Genomic DNA, 23568 nt, shown 5'->3' with positions numbered 1-23568 from the left:
TCACCAGTATGGGGAACAGAAGCAGAGAGGTCATAAACAGTTGAGGAGGACCTACCAGTTACTAAAGATTCATTATGTTGATTTGTTTACATGAAGAGGTTATTTGTTCTTTGATACTTGTGCAGCCAGATATTGGCATTTTCCGTTAATTTTTTTTTCATTACTTGTAAATAAAATTATCGACTTGCTTATTACTGCTTACCCGCATTATTTATCTCTTGATGACGATAAACCCACGTGAAATAAAAATGTATCTCAGAACGACAGATATGGGTGTTAACACTTTTATTGATAAGCAGAGAACAACGTTTCGACCTTCCTAGGTCATCTTCAGGTTAACAAAGTTTGCAAATGACCGCTGCCGAACACATGTCTTAGGGACTAGAGTATAAACGGGTACGGAATTGTAGGGGGCGTCGCAGTTGGATGTTAGGTGATTGATCAGTTTAGGTATAAAGATGTTCCTTTATATTTGTTTCATTTTGGTTTTAGTTCCTGTATAAATAGGGCTTCTTTGATTTTTGTTTCTTTATATTTGTTTCCCTATTTAGTATTTGGAAGTTTTCTATGGTTATGCTGTGTTTATTTGATTTGCAATGTTCAAAAACGTGTGCAGGTGTGTTTTTTTTTGTGTTCTTTTAATCTGGTTTCCATTTTTCTACTTGTTTCTCCAATACAGAAGTCGTGGCAGTTATCACATTATATTTTATAAATTCTGTTGGTGTTGTGTTTGTCAGTGTTGTTTTTACATAGTATGGACTTTAGTTTTGTACCTGGTTTTTGAGTAAATTTGGTGTTTACTGGAATGTTGTGTTTTGTTATAAGTTTTTCCAAATGTTGGTTATTTTTTCACTGATGTTTGGAACATATAGTATACAGCAGTTTAAGGTTTTGTGGTTTGTTGTATCTTGGGATTTATTGTTGTTTGTTTGTTGTTGGTCTAGGTGTGTGTGTATAATTTTTCCACAGTTTTATTCAGGAAATTTGTTGATGTTGATGAAGTGTTGTTTTATTTTGTTGATTTCATCATTAATTTTATCAGGTGAACATAGCTTTATGGCTGTGTTTGGTTTCTTAATATGTTGAGTTTTTGTTTTGTTTCATGTGCTGAGTCCTAGGGAATGTATAATCTAGTATGGTGATTTTTCTGTGGATTTCTGTTTTGAATTGTGTGTCGGTTCTAGTGATTTTGAGGATAAGAAATGCTATTTGGTTAGTTTTTTCCTGTTCACAGGTGAACTTAATGTTGGGATGTATCGAGTTAACATGGTTAAAGAAACTGTGTGTGTGTTCTGTAGATGTGAATCCAACAATTGTATCTTCAACATATCTGTACCAGTATAATGGTGGGTGTAAGGCTGAATTGATCGTTTAAGGTTCAATTTTTGTCTAAAAATATTGGCTAGAACTGATGACATGGGATCACCCATATTTTGGCCATTTATTTGTAGGTAGTTTGGTTACATTGCACAACAATTTTTTGAAAAGTTTGGCTTCCTGAAAAGTTTTTGCTGGTTAACTGTTTAATTGCGTTTATGTTTCTAATACGCTATTACGTTCAACATAATTAAAAGTGTTTTGCTTCTGATTTTCGTTTGTATTCAATGTCCGGTGCATCACGTTGCAGTGTCCAACAGTAGTCAGCAAGCATTGACGGATTCCAGTTACCCTGATATCGTTTTTCCATTGTAGCAATGTCCTGGTGAAACTGAAGATTTCGATGAAACGGTACGTGATGGGTAAATTTGGATGTGATTTTCGCGATCAGCAGCCAAAAATATATAAGGAACACCCAACAGTGTTCAAGAAGCAAAAACTGTTGTGCAGTATTATTGAACATAAAGTTAGTTTTGATGGTAGTGAATTTTATAAGGATTGCTAATTGGTTGCTGGAGATGTGTGTCAATGGGTTGGGGTCTTGGATGTAAAGTTTTAAATCTATCTTGCAGACTTCAATTGTTGGGACTTCTGTGAAGAGGGAGATTACATCAAAACTGTCCATTAAGACTTTATGGTTTAGTTGATTAAGAATATATTTAAGAGTTAAAAGTCTTTGAAAAATTAGCTGGCTGATGTCACATATTTAGAAAATTCCCACACTATATATGGGTCGTAATGGACAGTCGGATTTGTGAGGTTTGGGGGTGCCGTATGGTTGTGGTGTGCGTGATTTAGTCTTTCGGAGGTAGGAATAAATGTTTTCTGATATTGTGTTGTTGTTTTTTCATTTGTAGTAACATTTTGTTTAACTGGTTTTCGTGTGTTTTTGTTGGATTTGTGCTTAGTAGTTTAAATTTGGTTGTATCTGATAAGATGTTCATTTTTTGAATGTATTCATTTGTGTTCGTTATAACTATGGCATTGTCTTTATCTGCTTATAGAATTTCAATGTTGTTGTCTTGTTTTAAATTGTGTATATAATTAATATCTTTTGTATGAGGTTGTTTTTTAGTTTTCTTTTCTGTGAAATTATGTTGATAGTTTTGTGTGAAAATCCTTTGAAAAGGTTGTTTTGAGGTGTTTCGGGGAAATAGATGTTTTCAGTTCCACCTGGAAAGATATGTTGTTGGTTGTCGGTGAAATTGTTGTCGAGGTTGTCTTCATTCTGGTGTTCGTATTCCGTTGTTTGTTGATGTTTGCAGTTTGTCTAGAGGGGATCACCAGTCTTCTAACTAAGTCTTCCACGCAGGATTTCATTTTGATGGATGGAATATTTCTAGATGTTACTGTGAAGTTGAGTCCCTTGTTGAGTAGAGTATTTCTTCACTGCTTAATTTTTAGTTGGATCTCTTAATTACGAGATTGGTTGGTGGTTCGTTGTGTTGTTGTCACCTTAGTTTCTCCAGTTTCTTGTTGTTGTCGCCTTAGTTTTTCCAATTTCTTGTTGTTGTCGCCTTGGTTTCTCCAGTTTCTTGTTGTTGTCGCCTTGGTTTTTCCAGTTTCTTGTTGTTGTCGCCTTGGTTTTTCCAGTTTCTTGTTGATGTCGCCTTGGTTTCTCCAGTTTCTTGTTGTTGTCGCCTTGGTTTCTCCAGTTTCTTGTTGTTGTCGCCTTGGTTTTTCCAGTTTCTTGTTGTTGTCGCTTTGGTTTCTCCAGTTTCTTGTTGATTTCGCCTTGGTTTCTCCAGTTTCTTGTTGTTGTCGCCTTGGTTTCTCCAGTTTCTTGTTGTTATTGCCTTGGTTTCTCCAGTTTCTTGTTGCTTTCGCCTTTGTTTCTCCAGTTTCTTGTTGTTGTCGCCTTGGTTTCTCCAGTTTCTTGTTGTTGTTGCCTTGGTTTCTCCAGTTTCTTGTTGTGGTAGACCTTTCTCTTGTCGTTCTTACTATTGATTTGATTGATGTTGTGTTTTATAAGTCCATAAATGTGTGGTTGAATGCATCAGGTCAGTTGATAGTCTTGATTCATTTTCTGTTTCTGCAGGTTATTTAATTATTTATATTTCAAGTGTAACATGGGTTTTAGTAGTTTTTTCTGTAAATTATGGATAATGTTTGTACACTTGTTAAGGCACACGACTCGTAATCTGAGGGTCGCGTGTTCGAATCCCCGTCACACCAAACGTGCTCGTCCTTTCAGCCGTGGGGCATTTTAATCTGACGGTCAATCCCACTATTCGTTAGTAAAAGAGTAGCCCAAGAGTTGGCGATGGGCAGTGGTGACTAGCTGCCTTCCCTCTTGTCTTACACTGCTAAATTAGGGACGGCTAGCGCAGATAGCCTTCGTGTAACTTTGCGCGAAATTCAAAAACAAACAAACAAACTTCAAATAACCCACCATCGAGAAACAGTTTTACAACACTGGTCTCAGAAGTGGGATTGTTTTGGGACAAATAAGATAGATCGTTGAATATACTTGAGATTGTACTTCAGCTGTTAAATACGAGAACCATGAGGTTATAGCATGATAGTGAAGTGACACTGGAGATAGTGAAATTATTAAAATAAGGTGAGAAAGAACAATACAAATATAATATTTAAAGATAAAGAGAAAAATGATAGAAGGTTAAGAAGATGTGTTTGTTTTTGGAATTAATCACAAAGCTATACAATGAGATATCCATGCTCTGTTTATCACGAGTATTGAAACCTGGTTTCTAGCAGTATGAGTCCACAGACATAATGCTGTACCACTGGAGGATGGCTAAGAAGAAGCTTACATAAATATTTAAAGATGATGAAAACTTAAGAGATGTAATATTTAGAAATAATTAAAAATAAAAATAAATCTATTGCATACGTTCACAGGGATTACAACAATTTTAATAAATGGAGAAAGACATCAAAGAAACAAGACGATAATAACAAGACTGAATAAGTTCAGAAACATCGAGAAGTCAAAAATGAGGTGTAGAAAGACATGAGAGAGCCACAAAAGATGTCACTGTCGTAGAGAACAACACCTAGACACGGATTAGTAGAGAACAACACCTAGACACGGATTATTAAGTGCAAACATTAAACTGGCCAGTCATCTTTCTTCATTGGTAAAATAATTCCAACCTAAAACACTGTTAGCGACAAAATATGGAATAGAAATCATTTATAAAATTAATAAACTAAGCTGGAAGTTGAACGTCAGCCAGTCGGAAAATCTATGGACAATGATAAGAGATACCATGAGAGACATACCAAGTTCAGTTTGAAATCATTTCCAAAGTGAATGGGTGGAACGGTGAACAACAAGCTATCCATTTAAAAGGATCGGTTTTGACAAAAATAAAATTAACCTTTAAGTTAAGAGCCTTAATAATTATGAAGTAGTAGCTTCAAATGGAGAGTCAACACCAGAACGTGGCACTCAGACCGACGTTGTAGTGCAGGATACGGAAGGCTTGTCGTATTATCTTATCCAGATGACTTTATGAAATTATGGAATCTTTGATAAATTCATAGAATTCACAGCAGATGAGAAGCAGATTGAGGAAGAGTTGCTAGTTATTTAGTTTATTTTATGATCTAATATTTAATTATTATGTAGTTTACACAACAAGTGTTAAAGGTTACTTATTTTAAAGGTGGTAGTTATGAGAAGTTTTGTTATGTAACTGTGTGAGCTGTACATTGATTATGTAACTGTGTGAGCTGTACATTATTATGTAACTGTGTGAGCTGTACATTGATTATGTAACTGTGTGAGCTGTACATTGTTTATGTAACTGTGCGAGCTGTACATTGTTTATGTAACTGTGCGAGCTGTACATTGTTTATGTAACTGTGCGAGCTGTACATTGTTTATGTAACTTTGTGAGCTGTACATTGTTATGTAGTTCAAGTGTGAACTGACGTTACGTTACTCGAATCTTTTGTATTTTTATCATTGCTTTAAGTGAGTATTGTTACGTAATGTTTCATAGTTTGTAGAAAGATCTCGGCTTTATTTGTATGACATACACACACACATATATATAGGCGACCAAGTTAGCACAGGTTAAGCTAATGAAAGTAAAGTAAAAAAGTGCTGTGGGATTGTCAGTTCAGCCATACAGGGCGATTTTTAAAGTGAAGTTTCACAGTTTGTATTGTAATAACATAGATATAGAAGAATAATCCGTATTTTGAGTTGATTTCTAAAGTAACTGAACCAACTGTATGGACTTTTGATACAAAATAGAACTATTTAAAGGTCTGATTACAACTAATAGTTAAACGAATTTTTTGTACATACGTCAGGCTTGTTTTGAATATATATTATTTTGAAACAAGTGGATTGTATGCTGGTCATTTATTGTTGAAACTTATCAGCAACAAATCGCAGGCACCTACTGTATAGAATCCACGGCCATAAAAACTGACAAAAGTGTACATCTTTAAAGGAAGCTGTGCTGTTGGCAATGGAACTAGTATTCATTGAGGTCTCAAACAAATAAGCCAATAAAGCATTTCGAAGTTACCGGATCGTCAGATGAAGCAGAATTGAAACATCAATTCATACTGACGATAGTGTAAAAGTACTAAAAGAATTGGTCAGACAGCTAGTTACACAGAATGGATGAAGTAAACCGCAAGACAATATGTGTTTCAAGTATAATTTGAAAGTATACATTACTAAAAATTGCAGACAAATACTTGGACATAATAAGAATTTGTTACAAAGAATAACAGAAAGAGGGGATTGCTGTGGGTGTGGAAAACTTTTCTGTTATAGATTGTGAGGAGTCCACACTTGTTAAGATACAAGGAAATATTATTTCAAAGATTAGTCTTCAAACCCAACCTGATCAGAGAAACAATGTAACTGTAACCAGACATCAGGAAACAGGAATTAGCTGGACTTACTGGCAAAGTTCAGATAACATCACTGCATCTGCCCCTAAATTAAACACAAAGTTCACAATTTAAAGAAATTAGTTCATTTGTTTATTGGTGGGAAGTCTTGACATTTGTTGACTAGCACTAATTCTAGAGCTGTTATAGATTGATTGGTTATGATTTGTTTGTTTTATTTTAATTTCACGCAAAGCTACTCGAGGGCTATCTGCACTAGCCGTCCCTAATTTAGCAGTGTAAGACTAGAGGGAAGGCAGCTAGTCATCACCACCCACCGCCAACTTTCGGGCTACTCTTTTACCAACGAATAGTGGGATTGACCGTAACATTATAATGCACCCACAGCTGAAAGGGCGAGCATGTTTGGTGCGACGGGGATTTGAACCCGCGACCCTCAGATTATGAGTGGGACGCCTTAATCAACCTGGCCATGCCGGGCCGATTAGTTATGAAAGGTGTGAAACTGCATTCAGATATGAAGAGGGAATGATTTGAATAGCAAGTTGATATCAGATTCTAGCAATAGGAAACTTAGGAGCCATCTTTATTGTGGGAAAGGACTCAATGCTTCACGATGTGTAGTTAACTTACATAAAGGAAGGGTGCAAGGTAAAAAACTCATGTAATGCTAAAACATTGGCGTAAGGTTAAGTTAGCTTCAAATACATTCACAGTCTATGACAGAAAAGTCTTGTGCACGATATGACAGTTACTGTGCCAGAGATTGAACTTCCAGTCAAAATGAGAAGGGGAGTCATTGTGCCACCAAGAAGTAAAGTACTCTGCCAGAACTTGTTGAAAATAAATTGACATCTAGTGACACTTGTGGATATTTTAAGAGAGTTGTCATCATTAGGGCCACGAACACAACAAACCATGAAATCTAGTCAAATCTGTATGGAACACACTGTAAGATACGAGGACTCCCATCAAAGAACATCAGAAGTTGTCACACTTGAGAAGAGATGTTAGGAGTTTGTTGTCAGATACTCACACAAGGAGAACTTATAACTTCACTTATAAGAATTGCGTGAATGGCAGTGGTGGATACAGGATTTTTTGGTGGGGGGATGATCGACTAAGTAACAGTGACTTAAACCCGACCCCAAGTAAACTTTTCCTTGTTACTGCAACGTAAATTTCATGGAATTAATTCAGATACAAAGACAAGAAACATATATGGCTATGAACTCTCATTTATTGATTTTATTTTAAAATATCAAGTTACAAGTAATCGTACAGCACTATACTGAATTACACAACATAGTGCATGTGACAAAACTTTCATATATTCCTAAATAACATGTTACAAGTAAACATACAGCAAAAATATTCTAATTGAGATGATTAGTACTTTATATTTCTGATTTCCAATTAACCCACACAATGTTGGTACGGCCAGTGGGGGGGATGTATCCCCCTCTGTATCCATCCCTGATGAATGGAGGTCTTTCAGATGATCAATGCCAGAGATTATATCATGGAATGTAAGATACATTTCGCATTAAATCTCGAAACAAATAAAATATTTCACAAGATTTATAATGAAGATGCAGCGCCAATAAGTCAGCTGACCAGACAACTCCTACTTGCAAAACAGGATCTGTTGTTTTCAAACATATAAAAGTCATGGAGGAACAAGGAGTGATAGAATCAAGTACTTAACTGTGGACATCCCTTGTTGTACTTGCGAAGAAGGATATATCCGCAAGCTCCTGTGTAGACTGTCAGAGGGTGAATCAAGTCGCAAAGAAGAATGTCTACTCATTGCCAAGGATTGACTAAACTTTGGATACTGTGCTTGGATCAAAATGGTTTTCAACGTTGGATCTTAACAGTGAATATTCGCCAGTCCAAATCGACCAAGCAAAAGGAGAGAAGGCTACAGTAAATTGATCGAAGCAGCTTGACATGTTATAATTTGGATTATGCAATGTTCCTGCCACTGTTATTCTTTTTAGGCCCGGCATGGCCAAGCGTGTTAAGGCGTTCGACTCGTAATCCGAGGGTCGCGGGTTCGAATCCCGGTCGCACCCAAACATGCTCGCCCTTTCAGCCGTGGGGGCGTTATAACGTGATGGTCAATCCCACTATTCGTTGGTAAAAGAGTAGCTTAAGAGTTGGCGGTGGGTAGTGATGACTAGCTGCCTTCCTCTAGTCTTACACTGCTAAATTAGGGACGGCTAGCGCAGATAGCCCTCTAGGCTTTGCACGATATTCAAAACAAAAAACAAACAGTTTTTTATGTCTGATATCTGTAAATAAATTAAATATTTATGATGCAGACGACTTGTGTTTTTATAATTCAAGGGAAAATGTGCTACAAGTTAGTTGTGCTTTGGTACAAAATAAAATAAAAATTGGATAAAATCTGAGTTGGATGAAACTAAATTAATTTGATTTGAGTTTGTTATGAGGGTTCGATTATGACTTTTATGACTTATTAGTTTAATAGCTGTAATTCAGTTTTTTAACATTAAGTTTATGTTTTAATGAAACACCAGAGATACGAGAAATACCCTACCTATGAATAAATTAACAAGTGACTATTTGGTGTTAATTAGGAACTTAGAATTACCATTAGTGACTTAAAACTATGTAAATTGTAGAACTTATGGTTGTTCCAAGAAATAACAATCAATTATTATCACTTAGTATACTTTGTATTACTGAATGGTATAAAAGAACGCCCCCAGAAGTGTCGACGTAAGCTGTATTTTTAATATTTTAATCTGTTTGTTTACTAGTAGGGGAAACTACTAGCATGATGACGATACCGTATTTAGAAAGTTTATTCTACAATATCTTGAACGTTCGAGAGACTTTCTGAAGTATCTAGAAACGAGAATGTTTTATAAATACAAAAATCAGGGAAACAACAAGTCAGTTTCAATTCGTTCCTCATTGAAAAGTTTCTTAAATATCCAGCTCAGTGTTATTTATTGCGCATGTTCGGTTTCTTTATCGATTAACCTTGCAACTGCAAAAATTTATTTGTCTATTTCTCGTAGTACCGTTAGCGAATAAATTACTGTTGAGAGTGAATATTATTATTTGTTAACCTAGGCTAACAAATGTGTAGAACCGATAGTAGCTTATAGTAAACGTTAAGGAAGAAATGAACTAATTTGTTATCGTTACTTGGAGAGGACTTCAGATTATTTTCATCAAAATTTTTTAAAAGAAACCACCCAACGAAAGAACAAATTACAATACTGTATCCCATTATTACATAACGTTCACCGATAGGCCTAACTTCAAAAATTAGTTACGTCTAACATAAATACGTACCTATTGACAGGAAAAGTTAGATACGAGTATTCTGTGATGCGATATATTCTAATACATGCCACAAAAGTTAAATTAGGTTTTATTTTTTACTTGCTTATTAAATACCTCATCAGTAGTGTATATTTTATAAACAAACTACGCCATCCTTGTTATCTTCGAATTAACCAGCAGTTCTATTACTAATTTTTATTTAATTTTCAGTGTGATATGCCGAAAGATGGAGCTGTAAATAATCCAGCACTCATGGACGAGTTTTGTCAAGACAACGGTTTTATTGGATGGTATTTAACATCCGCTAAGGATAACATCAACATTGAAGACGCAGCAAATTGTCTTGTCACAAAGGTACGTTGTAAGCCTTATTTAAACTCCATTTTAGATATTTCGATTGTTTTGCAACCATTAAAATGTGCAATTATCGCACAGTAAAGAAAAACAATTTGAAGTTTCAAGTGGTCTACCATTTTATAACCCTTTAATGAGTGCAGTACGTCTTCACCCCACAGTTAGTTATTTTTCGGTTGGGTCTTACAGTACTTATACAAAGTGTATTTTAAAAATACACAATGATGTTTAAGTAAGTATTTTATTTAAATACTTTTAAGCGTGTTTTTATGCGAAAAATATTTCAAAGTAACTTTATTTTGCAAATAATGATTCGACGCCTAGTTCTTGCCGCTGTGTTCTTAGTACAAATCTATAAATACGTTATTTGCATTCTGCACATCGTGAGAATTCGAACCACGGATTCTAGCGTTGCAAGTCCTTTAAACGTATCGCTGATCAACCAACTACTGGTTATTAGGATTACGGTAATACTAGCCATACCAGGTTACCATCGAGATTCGATAATACAAACTTTAAAAATACATTATTGCAGTAAGAACGTAAACACGATTGTCAAAGAAATTAGTATTTCACTAGTACAGTGGACTGGTAGCATGGTGACATCGCTATATTTAGGGAATGTATTAACATTGTCCTACAAAATCTAGAATGCTCAAGAAATTTTCCGAAATATCTAGAAACGAGGTTCCTTTATGAATACGATAATAAATATTTATAGTCATTATCCCTAAATGTAAAGATTAAAACAAAACAAAGAATAGTCAAACCTAGATATTTAAAATATACGGGTATGACGTTAACTATGTACTAAGGTGGGGAATAATACATAACGGTAGTAGGAACTTTGCACTACTTCTAGGAGTGACCATTTTATTTGTTTGTAGAATTAGTGACCATTTTATTTTTTTGTAAAATTGAAATTTGAGATAGAGCATGATTAGAACTCATGTCACTAATTCTAAGATAAACATTTAAGCTACCTAAACTATAAGTGGGTATGCATCGAGTTTGGTTTCCGTTTTTATCAGTATCTACTTATGGATAAGAAATCATTGTTTTTACATTAGTCCCCGCAAGGGAGGGAGTGCTGCGATCTGGCCCATGTATGTGCATTTGTTTTCGCGCGTGTATCTCGAAAACTAAAGAAATCAATATACACGAAAATTTTATTCAAGACGAGTTCCAGAAATGTGGCCTTTAGGTGTGGAACATATTTTTTTATCTTCATCTCTGGAGGGGACATTGCAATTTGATACGTGCATTTGTGTTTCTTCACTCGTATCGTATCTCACACAAGATACGGACCGTTGGTCGTTTTGGATCTGAAAAGGATTTCCCGAGTTTTCGAAGGAGAAATGTTACGTTATCCGATATAAACGTATGCAGTCTCGAAAAGGCGCGGTAGGACGAGGGTACGGAATTTCTTCAGTTGTTGTTATCTTTTGATACGAGTAAAACCTGCGATCACTGATTATGGCAAACGGTGACTTTTGCAACATTTGTAAGAACGTGCGTGGGAAAGGAGCGGCCATGAGATTTGCGTTATTTTATCACTTTTACGACCTGTAAGAGCTTCAACTTCGACAGTATCAAGAATTATACCTGAACAACTTTTATTATTGGATACAATAGCTGTTTAAAGATATCAGAAAGGATAGAATGCGGTTTAAAGGTCGTCCTCAAGGTTACCCAGTTATTTCGGCGTTTGTGGGTGACGACATTTGTCCAAGTGGCCTAACAAATGTTAACAACAATGGTGTGATCGTCCACTTCACATTATTTTTAACGCCACATGTACTAAACATCTGTTAATAGTTATTTCTGCAGTGCATATTGAAGAAAATAGAAAGCGAAACGCTGAATATATAATTGAATTAAAACATTCTGGTGTTATGTTTATTTCTAGTATCCGTTAGTAGTTAACGTTCGTAGTTATCCGTTAGTAGTTCGAAAATAATTTGAACAAGCACTATTAATAATAGCACATTATTGTGTTTCTCTAATATGCTAATGTATAATTTTCAACTTATGAATATTACACAAACATTTTGGTGTTATAATGTTTATTTCTAGTATCTGTTAAACGTTACTGAATTTCGAAAATAATTTTAACAAGCGCTGTTATTAATAATAACACATTTTTGTGTTTCTCTAACATATTAGTGTATTGTTATTTTTAACTTCTGAACATTACGCACAAAACTATGATTTTTGGACATAACATAGATACCGTAGAATAATCGAAAGTTGATTTATGAGCACGTGGTTTTTAAGATAAAAACATTGTCTTCTAACACTTAAAGTTCAATATCCGATGTCGCTCATCTAGAGTAAAGATCAGATTAATATTATGTTTCAAATATTTTATTTTACTGGATAAAAATGAATTTTCTTCCACTCGAAGTCTTTAGTTCAATCTTTTTTGCAACTTCCTATAAATTACATTTTAAGACCGACGTACATTAGGCCTAGAGTAATAGTAATACTAATATATTATACATATTTGATACATGACAGTTTAATTACAGCCAATTATGGTTTATTACTGCATTTGCTCTGGTATTTGCCTTTTCGTATATCGTAGAAATACAAAGAATTGATAGAAGGTTTATTAGTTAATCAAGTGGTATAGCTAACATTTCTCAGGCCTAATGGCGTTAACAGTGATAACTGAATAACAGCAGACGGAATCGCTGACAGATTTGTATAAACCTACAACAAAACATTTCAATATGCTCCTTATTCAAGATTGCCAAATTCGTAATTAAAACCAAAATAAAATGTACATTATTGAATATGGTAGTAATAAGTGATTAAATCAAACTTAATATAACTTAATGATTGTATTAAAGCTTTAAAACAATAATTAGAATAAAAAAAGTAAAAATAATTTTTAATAACAATTTACACATTACAAAGAAGTTACAAACTTTAAAATTACATAATAAAATTATATTAAATCATCGTTTAAGTTTACTTAATATTATCAGTATATTTAACCGTTTTAGGCCTGAACTCTCAAAATACTGGTGAAAATTACTATAAAGTAATTTTAATCCATTAAATTATCCATAAGCATTAAATATGCACTTATTTCTAATACTTTAGATTGTTTCTTTCTGTTGAATTGTATGCAAAACCTTTTCAGGTGTTATCTGTTGGCACGTTTAGTAATAGACTCGAGAGCTAGTGAATACCATCCACTGCTAACTCGTGTAATAGCAGGATACTATAAACCGGGTTACAATACTCGTGGTGGGAAGAACCCAGGTAGCCCATTGTTAGTTTTGTGCTTAACTACAAATACGCAACCCCTTGTAATAGCAAAATGGGACTTTACCCTCTTATAACACTTCCATGCTCCAGAAGTGAGTAATAGAAGCCTCCAAATTGGAATACAAACGTCTCCTCGTCATCAGGAATGTCCTTTGTTACTTCTGTACATAACTTTAAGTGCAAGTTTTTAGCCAGTCCATTGGCTTGTCACTTATGAGCAGACATACACAGATTTGTCAATTAACTGTACAAGTTTTTGACTGACGGTAGCTAGTGTCTGTTGTATCCATGTAATGTGAACCATATTGGTTCTGTATGAGATTAAACTTGACAAGATGTAATGTGAACCATATTGGTTCTGTACGAGATTAAACTTGACAAGATGTAATGTGAACCATATTGGTTCTGTACGAGATTAAACTTGACAAGATGTAATGTGAACCATATTGGTTCTGTACGAGATTAAACTTGACAAGATGTAATGTGAACCATATTGGTTCTGTACGAGATTAAACTTGACAAGATGTAATGTGAACCATATTGGTTCTGTACGAGATTAAACTTGACAAGATGTAATGTGAACCATATTGGTTCTGTACGAGATTAAACTTGACAAGATGTAATGTGAACCATATTGGTTCTGTACGAGATTAAACTTGACAAGATGTAATGTGAACCATATTGGTTCTGTACGAGATTAAACTTGACAAGATGTAATGTGAACCATATTGGTTCTGTACGAGATTAAACTTGACAAGATGTAATGTGAACCATATTGGTTCTGTACGAGATTAAACTTGACAAGATGTAATGTGAACCATATTGGTTCTGTACGAGATTAAACTTGACAAGATGTAATGTGAACCATATTGGTTCTGTACGAGATTAAACTTGACAAGATGTAATGTGAACCATATTGGTTCTGTACGAGATTAAACTTGACAAGATGTAATGTGAACCATATTGGTTCTGTGCGAGATTAAACTTGACAAGATGTAATGTGAACCATATTGGTTCTGTGCGAGATTAAACCTGACAAGATGTAATGTGAACCATATTCGTTCTGTGCGAGATTAAACCTGACAAGATGTAATGTGAACCATATTGGTTCTGTGCGAGATTAAACTTGACAAGATGTAATGTGAACCATATTGGTTCTGTATGAGATTAAACTTGACAAGATGTAATGTGAACCATATTAGTTCTGTATGAGATTAAACTTGACAAGTTAATGAATTGTAGTGAAGTTAAACCAGAGAATTCTTTTCCGTTTTTCACTTTCAGGGTCCCCAGTGACACAGCAGTATGTCTGCAGACTCGCACTGCAAGACACCAGGTTTCGATACCCGTGGTGGGCAGAGCACAGATAGTCCATTGTGTTGCTTTGTGCTTCACTCCAAACAAAATCCACTCACTCTTATTTTTTTTTTGTAAAGTGATATTTTTTTTTTACAACGTAATATACTTTTCATAATTTTTGTAAGTGGACTTTTGCAATAAGTATCCTTCGTTTCTACACACGTCGGAAATATAACTTTTGTATTTCTTTTGTAGATTCTTAAAAAGCAGAAGTCTTTAGTTATCGAAGAATCTCAAACCAACAACATACTTCTGGGTAACCATTCCCATCAGTTTCCTAAAGAGCGGAAGTGTTGCTAACGTGCGGAAGAGGGCAGCGTGTGTAAGGAAGTGTGAGTCTATAGAACAGATACGAGGTGTTGCGTGAATGTAACACAGTTGTTATATACACGTGCTTGGTGTAACATGAACCAGACAGTGGTGTGGCGGATAAAAAGTCAAGTGTACGATTTAAAGAATAAATATTAGAGTATAATATTACAACAGGCCAGTAGAGGGCTGCAAGTAAACTAATTAAAGAGAGAAAAAAACATCACAATAAAAACATTATATACCATAAAGAATACCGTAAGAGCTATTTTAAAAAGGTATAGTGAAAGCTCTACATACATCAGATAGATAGTGAAGTCAGTTTGTAACAGTATGAAGGCTGAACAGCTCTAAATCAAATAGAAGATACGTGTAGCAAGATTAATAATTCGACAGAAAAATCTGTAATACATCAGGTATTCAGTGAAGTCCAAGCGGTGTCCAACAATTTTTTTTTGTAATCGCCAAAATTATGGAGAAAGTGTTAACATTTTTGTTACACGACAAAAAATATTGTTTTATTGGTATAGAGGGATTGAAAATACACAATCCTTCCAATTATTTATTAATAGAATTAATTACGTTAAAAATATAGGTGGTAGAAGTAAAGCACCAGTTCTGATCAATAGAAGTTTCACCCCAGAAGGTGGGTGGGTGATGATGTTGGATGCCCTGGCTTCAAAATATGAAAACATTAATGAGATATGTTGGAAATAAGAACACAAAGTAACCTGTAACAGTAGAATTATAAAGATGTGTAACGGTTCCACTATTTACACAGAAGCCATATGTAAATTTTTGTTTTCCAGTACGATATTGTGCTAATTAATTCAATGAAGAACAAAAACACTCAAAGCTAACAGCAGCGTTCAAAGTTATTACGATTCATAAAAAGTGAAAAAAATGCACCGTTGGAAATGTTTTATTTTTAAATAAAAAAGGTTTTATACACAATAGCTTTCAAGTGTAGCTGTTTAACTTTATACGTACCGACAGGTGTACAAAATGTTTACAATAAACTTTGCATTAATTGTAAATCTCCCCACATTTCACTCTTAATGTGCTACAGTAAATCTTAAATTGTTTCAAATTAAGTTTATGTCTCTTCTAAGTCACTGCCAAAGAGGCCTTTCACGTAATACTAGAATACCTTCAATTAGACGAATAGAAAATAGTTTTAGTTTTTAAGATTTGTAAAGTTACTTCTGTTTCAATCATTTTTAAGGTTACTTTATTAGAAGTGCTCAGTTTCATTATAATGTAAATTCACCTATTTTCCAATAGTTCAAATTGATAGGCCCATGTTTTCTCGGAGTAATAAGAATTGGATTTCTGATTTCTATCAAGTTTTTACACCATTTTTACATATTACCATTTTCTTGTAAATAAGATGGAGGCCATCTGTTGAGTTTGTAGTGATTACAAGATCATTTGACAAGTAGTTGGGTATTAAATATTCCAGACTAGTTTTTCTAACAGACTATGAAATGTTAAAAGAACTTTCTGATGTATTTTCATTGTTCAGTAAGGTTATTTTTACATGTAAAATGCTTTGCATGAATTAACAATAAAATGGTAAAGAAAACATCGGTATTCCCATCTAACATTTGACAGTCAAAGTACTGTTTCACTGTTACCATTTAACCCTAACATAATAAACATGAACAATAATTACAAGCGTAATTATACTATGATGTTTAATACTGTATATCTTTACAAAATTTTGCAATTACTAATAAATGTTACAAGGCTTTTGAAAGCAAAATATATTTATAACGTTGTAAGGTTTGGTAAGTAATTTATTTTTTAATGTTTATCTAACAGAGTAATTTTGATATTAAAACTTTTTATGCATCATATTAAGTTTAATATGTGAAATTTTTATAACCTCCAAACAACTGTTTTACAAAAACAATAAAAAATAATTTATCTTTTATTTCTACTACAATATCTCTGTATGGGGGTGGGTTGGTTTGACCGACCTCGTAAACACCATAAAAGTTAGAGAATAAATATAAATTATGCCTTTTCATTCTAGGTCGGTTGGTTTGGTGTTTTATGGTGCAAAGCAATTGGGCTATCTGCAAACATTCAGTAAAAAATTAAAATTATTAAAATTCATGAAAAGAAATTAAGGTAAAACAAAAAAATTAATTTTTGAATTAAAAACAAATAACATTAAATACAATTTTTATATTTAGTTTACAGCAATAAGAGAAAAACTACAGAAATACAAGTTGTAAAGGATTTTGTTGCATAATTGTAATTGTCATAACTCACCAGGATGACTAACGGGTAAGTTCAAAAATCAGCGTTAAGTCACCTGACGTTGGCCTTTCCCGACCTGGATTTGAGTTATCTGACGTCATGGCCATTTTCAGAAAGTTTTGTTTGTTTGTTTTCTTATAGTAAAGCCACCTGTGGTTATCTGCTGAACCCACCGAGGGGAATCGAACCCTTGATTTTAACATTGTAAATCAATAGACATACCTCTGTACTAGCGGGGGGCTTTTCAGAAAGTAAAGTAATACAAATTTTAATTATTGTAACTCACCAGGATGACTAACAGGTAAAATCAGCATTAGACACCTGAAATTGGCTTTTCCAGTCCTGGTTTTGAGTTATTTGATGTTACAGCCATTTTCTAATTTCAAATCAAACTAATTTTACTTTAATTCTTAAAAAGGAATCACACTGAAAAAAAGACTAATGTATAAATTAAAACTCTTAAAGGTTAATGGCCTTAAAAAAAAACTACAACCATTTCTAAGGTGGACAGTGTCACCATCGTCAGTAACACTTTCTAATGTTATGGATAAAGCTTGAAACAAAACGTTTAAGATGTGCCATGAAAAGAAAGGGTTCCACAAAAATATTTTGTAAAGACTGAAAACCACGTGGGGGACATTCTGAGCTTTCACTTGTGATAGGCAGAATTAGTTGTATGTAAGCAAGTCCTTCCAAATTTAGAAAGCAGTGGGGGTGGGGACTGTATTTCATATTCTATGTTCTAATTACTTGTAATTAGGTATCTAATTCACAAGAAACTATTAACTTTGTACTTGGACATCACAAAATCTAATTTGAACCAGTGCTGCATTTAATACATCACATAACAAACAGAAACCAATTTTTGATTTTTTTTTAATGTTTACTTTTAAATTAAGAAATTAACAAACGGAACAAACTAAAATTTGAAATTTAATATACAGTTTGGTCCAAACTTATTAACAACACCAATAAAATAGTTCAATAACGTTTTGACTGCAAGTGAACACAATTAATGACATGGCTTTTGACCTGTAGCGATGGGGTTAAAGAAGTTGCAACAATAGAAATTGTAGCGGTTTGATTGTAGTACTAACAGCATCACTTCTGGTTGTCAACAGGAAAAACTGTACGTGTTTCTTAAGTTGCAACAATGGAAATTGTAGTGGTTTGATTGTAGTACTAACAGCATCACTTCTGGTTGTCAACAGGAAAAACTACGTGTTTCTTAAGTTGCAACAATGGAAATTGTAGTGGTTTGATTGTAGTACTAACAGCATCACTTCTGGTTGTCAACAGGAAAAACTACGTGTTTCTTAAGTTGCAACAATGGAAATTGTAGCGGTTTGATTGCAGTACTAACAGCATCACTTCTGGTTGTCAACAGGAAAAACTGTACGTGTTTCTTAAGTTGCAACAATGGAAATTGTAGTGGTTTGATTGTAGTACTAACAGCATCACTTCTGGTTGTCAACAGGAAAAACTACGTGTTTCTTAAGTTGCAACAATGGAAATTGTAGTGGTTTGATTGTAGTACTAACAGCATCACTTCTGGTTGTCAACAGGAAAAACTACGTGTTTCTTAAGTTGCAACAATAGAAATTGTAGTGGTTTGATTGTAGTAGTAACAGCATCAATTCTGGTTGTCAACAGGAAAAACTACGTGTTTCTTAAGTTGCAACAATGGAAATTGTAGTGGTTTGATTGTAGTACTAACAGCATCACTTCTGGTTGTCAACAGGAAAAACTACGTGTTTGTTAAGTTGCAACAATGGAAATTGCAGTGGTTTGATTGTAGTACTAACAGCATCACTTCTGGTTGTCAACAGGAAAAACTACGTGTTTCTTAAGTTGCAACAATGGAAATTGCAGTGGTTTGATTGTAGTACTAACAGCATCACTTCTGGTTGTCAACAGGAAAACTGTACGTGTTTCTTAAGTTGCAACAATGGAAATTGTAGTGGTTTGATTGCAGTACTAACAGCATCACTTCTGGTTGTCAACAGGTCAACAAAAACTGTACGTGTTTGTTAAGTTGCAACAATGGAAATTGTAGTGGTTTGATTGTAGTACTAACAGCATCACTTCTGGTTGTCAACAGGAAAAACTACGTGTTTCTTAAGTTGCAACAATGGAAATTGCAGTGGTTTGATTGTAGTACTAATAGCATCACTTCTGGTTGTCAACAAGAAAAACTACGTGTTTGTTAAGTTGCAACAAAAACAGTGGTTTGATTGTAGTACTAATAGCATCACTTCTGGTTGTCAACAGGAAAAACTACGTGTTTGTTAAGTTGCAACAATGGAAATTGTAGTGGTTTGATTGTAGTACTAACACCATCACTTCTGGTTGTCAACAGGAAAAACTCAACAGGTGTTTGTTAAGTTGCAACAATGGAAATTGTAGTGGTTTGACGTGTTTGTTAAGTTGCAACAATGGAAATTGTAGTGGTTTGATTGTGGTACTAACAGCATCACTTCTGGTTGTCAACAGGGAAAACTGTACGTGTTTGTTAATATTTAAGAATAATTCAAGTCCAGTCTATGTGAAAATAATTTTATTACTGCCTTATCATTTTCTAAAAGTTAAAATACCATGTATACCATGTTTACAGCCACAGTAACTGCACTACACTTCTTTCAAAATAAACTTAACTTCATAGCTAATCATTCAAATAATTAAAATTGAAATACCAATACAATACTTAATGAAACAAAAACAGACAAGAAACAACCATCTTTGTGATGCTTCACAGAAGCGTGCATTTATAATTTACTTTTGAATTGTTTCAGAAAACACAACTTCAAATTTTAAGAACTACCTAGGCCTACTTTTAAAACTATTCAATCTTATTACACATCTTGTAGTCAAAAGTTATGACATTAAAAATATAACTATAATAGTATCGTTGTTTGTATAGACTTCTACAAATAGTGACTTTAAAAGAAATACATCTTAGTCAAAATTATTCTGAAAAAAATAAAAATAAAAGAAAGAAAATTTACCAAGTTATTTTACTCTAACAAAGTAACACCGATTCTGTTTGTATTATGGTATACCTTCAATCATAATAAATTGGTAAAGCTGTCAAGTACATATGAAATTAGTAAAATTCAGAAAACAAAGAAAAACAATACTTAAGGAAAATATTGACTGTAGACAACAAAACTGATTAGAATAACTAGCCATACTTATACAGCCAATTTATTAGAAGTTTAACACTAGAATTTTTAAAGGAAATAATACCATGCCATCCAAATCTCCCCACAGTTTATTCTAATGGTCTGCAATATTTACCTTGTCATGTTTGGATGCTGTAAGTGTTCGAACCAGAGATAAACATGACTAATGTGTGAGAAAATGTTCCAACCTCATGATCACAGAAAAGGATTTGAAGTATCCATAGATAGCCTTATTATTTATATATTAGAAAATACTACTGCACATGGACAAACGGTTAAAGCAAAGTCATTAGTAGCTTCTTCATGTTAAAGTTTGTTTTACTGTATTATAACCCAAGAATTCATTGTTTGAATGATTCTACAGAGCAACTTAAGATTTAAGAATATAAATACTTGGTTACCTAAAGTTTTATGGGCATTTGTATCTCAATTATGTAGCAAATATTTAAAGTCAGCCATAATTTACTGTACATACAAGTTAATTAAGTATAAATATACATTTTTTTCAATTATAAAATCTACCTATTCTGAAAAAATGAATAATTAAATGTTATTTTCACATCATAGAGTAAGTAATAAATTCTAGAAATTAATATAATCATGGCTAATATCAGAAACTAATTTAGCTTATGACGATCGGCTGTCTTTTCAGGATAACAATACCTAAATATGTAAAGTTTTGGTGTTTTATTTTGTACATACTACCATGAACCACTAAGCAGGAAAAATGTAGATATTCCAAATTTTTTCTAACAAAACGCAAACTTCTTGGCAAGAATCAAGTTTGATTTATCAAAATTTTTGATCACAGCTTCGGTGAATGTTCTAGAGTTTTCAGCTACCACCAAGATTAATGTATTTTGTTTTTAATCAGACGGTTTAGGTAACTTATGTTCAACAGTCCTGTTGTAATAGAAAGATGGCCAAATTATTTCTGGAGATAATTTAGTTGTTTCTTGTCTCAAAATCAATTGCTTGGTAGTTTTTTTTGTTTGTTTATTTAAATTATGTTGTACATGTAGAATATTTTATCTCATTCTACACAGTTTTATATCATAATTAGACTTTCGGTGGTCACACATATAAACTTTAACCATGACAACAACTGTCACCCCAATTTTAATACGAGTAATTAAATAGAGGTACAATCCTGGACTTTGAAAGAAACTCGTAAAAATCTTAACCATAAATAAGCCAAAATAGATTACCATTTCACCCTGCTTTATAAAGCCTGGATCAGGTATTGCCATATGAATAACAAAATCAGGAATGAGTTTTTTGTAACAACAAGTCACAAAGTTGGATTCACAATGTGGCACAACAGCTACTAAGCCATGGCTAGCCCCCTCTAGAAAGATAACTTTGATTCAAATTTTATAGCAACACAATAAGTTGTACTCCCAAACTAAGAAATTCACAGATTAACTAAATTCACTCATGGATTCTCAAAAAAAGTCTCCCAGTAGTGCAGACACATCTGAACACAGTAATAAACTTAACTAACAATCTAACACAACCTGAAGTTCATGAGGTAGGTGATAATATTTACTCTAGATATCTTTACAGTAGGAGATAAGTTACAGCTTACCAAAAGAATAATTCACAATCAAAATGGAGCCAGGAGTCTAGAAATAAACAATCTCTTCATGAACATGTATCCTGCCATCCAGTAACCTGAACTGTTAGAAAGAATAAAACAAAAACAAATGAAACTATTAATCTTTATAAACAGACTACTAACCTGTGGACGTTCTGCAACTAAATACAGTTACAGAAGTGCTACCTAATATATAAAAATGTGGTATTAACATTGAATGTTAGAACAAAATGCTGTCTTCAAGAAACTGGGAAATGGTTTGACTTACAAAACTGTTTTCATAGTTTATGAAGACAAAACATTAATGCTTAAAGCACAAGTCCACCAGAACACTAAACTCAATTCAATGATGAATTTTTTTTTAAGTACAATAAAAAACATAGGTCAAACATGGATAGAAGTCGCACATACTGCATAACTTACGTCAACTACCCCCCTTACATTATATGTTAATCAACAACCATGAAAGTACCATTTTCCTTCTGTACATCAGGTCATCCTATAAGTGATGCCCAAAAATTTAATACAGAAAGTCCATCATCATTTCTGTCTTTGTAAAAGGCTTTAATGACTACAATATTTGGTAGAATGTGTAAAAATGTTCAGACAAATAAAAGAAACTAACCCAACTCTACTTTTTCAAATCATTAATCAAATAAACCCTTATAAAGATGGATGTGTCTGAGGAGCACATTAGGCATATAATGATTTATGAGTTTAAAAAAGGTCATGGTGCAGCAGAAACTACACAAAACATTCAAGATGTTTATGGTGTGGAGTCTCTCAATGAAAGGTGGTTCCAGCTTAAGTGATGTGCCACGTTCAGGATGTCCTGTTGAGTTTAATGATGACTTGCTGCTGACTGCACTTGATGAAGATTGTGCTGTAACAGTTGAAGAACTAGCACAGAAGCTTAATTCAACCTATTCAACAGTTCACCGTCATCTGCAACAGCTTGGAAAGATGTCAAAACTTGGAAAATGGGTCCCACATGATTTGACAGAAGCCAACCTTAGAGCAAGAGTGGTCATTTACACTTCTCTACACTCTCGTGAACGTTACTCACCTTTTTTGGACAGGTTAGTGACTGGAGATGAGAAAATTGATATATTATACAAATGGCTCAGTGCAGGTAAACTGGCTAAAGTGCAACCAAAAACTGACCTCCACCCTAGGAAAGTCTTGTTAAACTTTTGGTGGGATATTGGTGTGATCCACTAGGTTGCTGCCACTCAATATAACAATTACATGAAACTTCTAACAGTTAGAGCACTTGAATGTTGCACTGAAAGGAAAGAGGCCTGCTTTGATCAATCATAAAGGTGTTGTGTACACCAGGATAATGCACAGCTCCATACAGCAAGGATCACATCTGCAAAGATTGAAGAACTAGCCTGTGAAAAACTTCCACATCCTCCTAATTCTCCAGACTTTGCCCCATCTGATTACCATCTATTCCAAAGTTTGCAGAACTATCTTGATGGAAAAGAGATTGGAACACATGAAGATGTCAAAGCTACCGTCACCATATTCTTTTCCTCCAAACCCAAATACTTTTATAGAAGTGACATTCAAAAGCTTGTGAATCATTGGCAGGAAATAATAATGGGACATATACTATTGGTTAAATAACATTAAAAGCTTTTCAAATCCTTTCTATTTTTCTAAACCTAAAAT

The 23568-nt window shown here is 33.9% G+C and overlaps 1 protein-coding gene and 1 long non-coding RNA gene across 8 annotated transcripts in view; one reads left to right on the top strand and one right to left on the bottom strand.

Moving 5' to 3' along the window:
- Nucleotides 1-16429, top strand: part of Rab32 (RAS oncogene family member Rab32) — a 30879-nt gene extending 14450 nt beyond the window's left edge. Inside the window, exons 5-6 of one of the 2 annotated variants that reach the window (XM_076493752.1) lie at nucleotides 9754-9897; nucleotides 14461-16429. In XM_076493752.1, the coding sequence (XP_076349867.1) occupies nucleotides 9754-9897; nucleotides 14461-14472 (156 nt within the window). In that variant the 3' untranslated portion in view covers nucleotides 14473-16429. The remainder of the gene's footprint in view (nucleotides 1-9753; nucleotides 9898-14460) is intronic. The other variant, XM_076493751.1, reaches the window with a different exon arrangement.
- A 378-nt stretch (nucleotides 16430-16807) lies between these two features.
- Nucleotides 16808-23568, bottom strand: part of LOC143246678 (uncharacterized) — a 91681-nt gene continuing 84920 nt past the window's right edge. For 4 of the 6 annotated variants that reach the window (XR_013026092.1, XR_013026095.1, XR_013026091.1 and 1 more), the window contains 2 exons: nucleotides 21883-21973; nucleotides 20003-21642 (listed from right to left, as the gene is read on the bottom strand). This is a non-coding gene — a long non-coding RNA (uncharacterized LOC143246678). Of the gene's footprint in view, nucleotides 16926-20002; nucleotides 21643-21882; nucleotides 21974-23568 lie in introns of those variants that run through there. The other 2 variants (XR_013026094.1, XR_013026093.1) reach the window with 2 other exon arrangements.

The sequence above is a fragment of the Tachypleus tridentatus genome, chromosome 3, assembly GCF_004210375.1.
Source record: "Tachypleus tridentatus isolate NWPU-2018 chromosome 3, ASM421037v1, whole genome shotgun sequence".
In the NCBI taxonomy this organism is placed as follows: domain Eukaryota; kingdom Metazoa; phylum Arthropoda; class Merostomata; order Xiphosura; family Limulidae; genus Tachypleus; species Tachypleus tridentatus.
The sequence above is the reverse complement of the archived record's forward strand: the minus strand, read 5'-3'. Positions and strand labels throughout refer to the sequence as shown.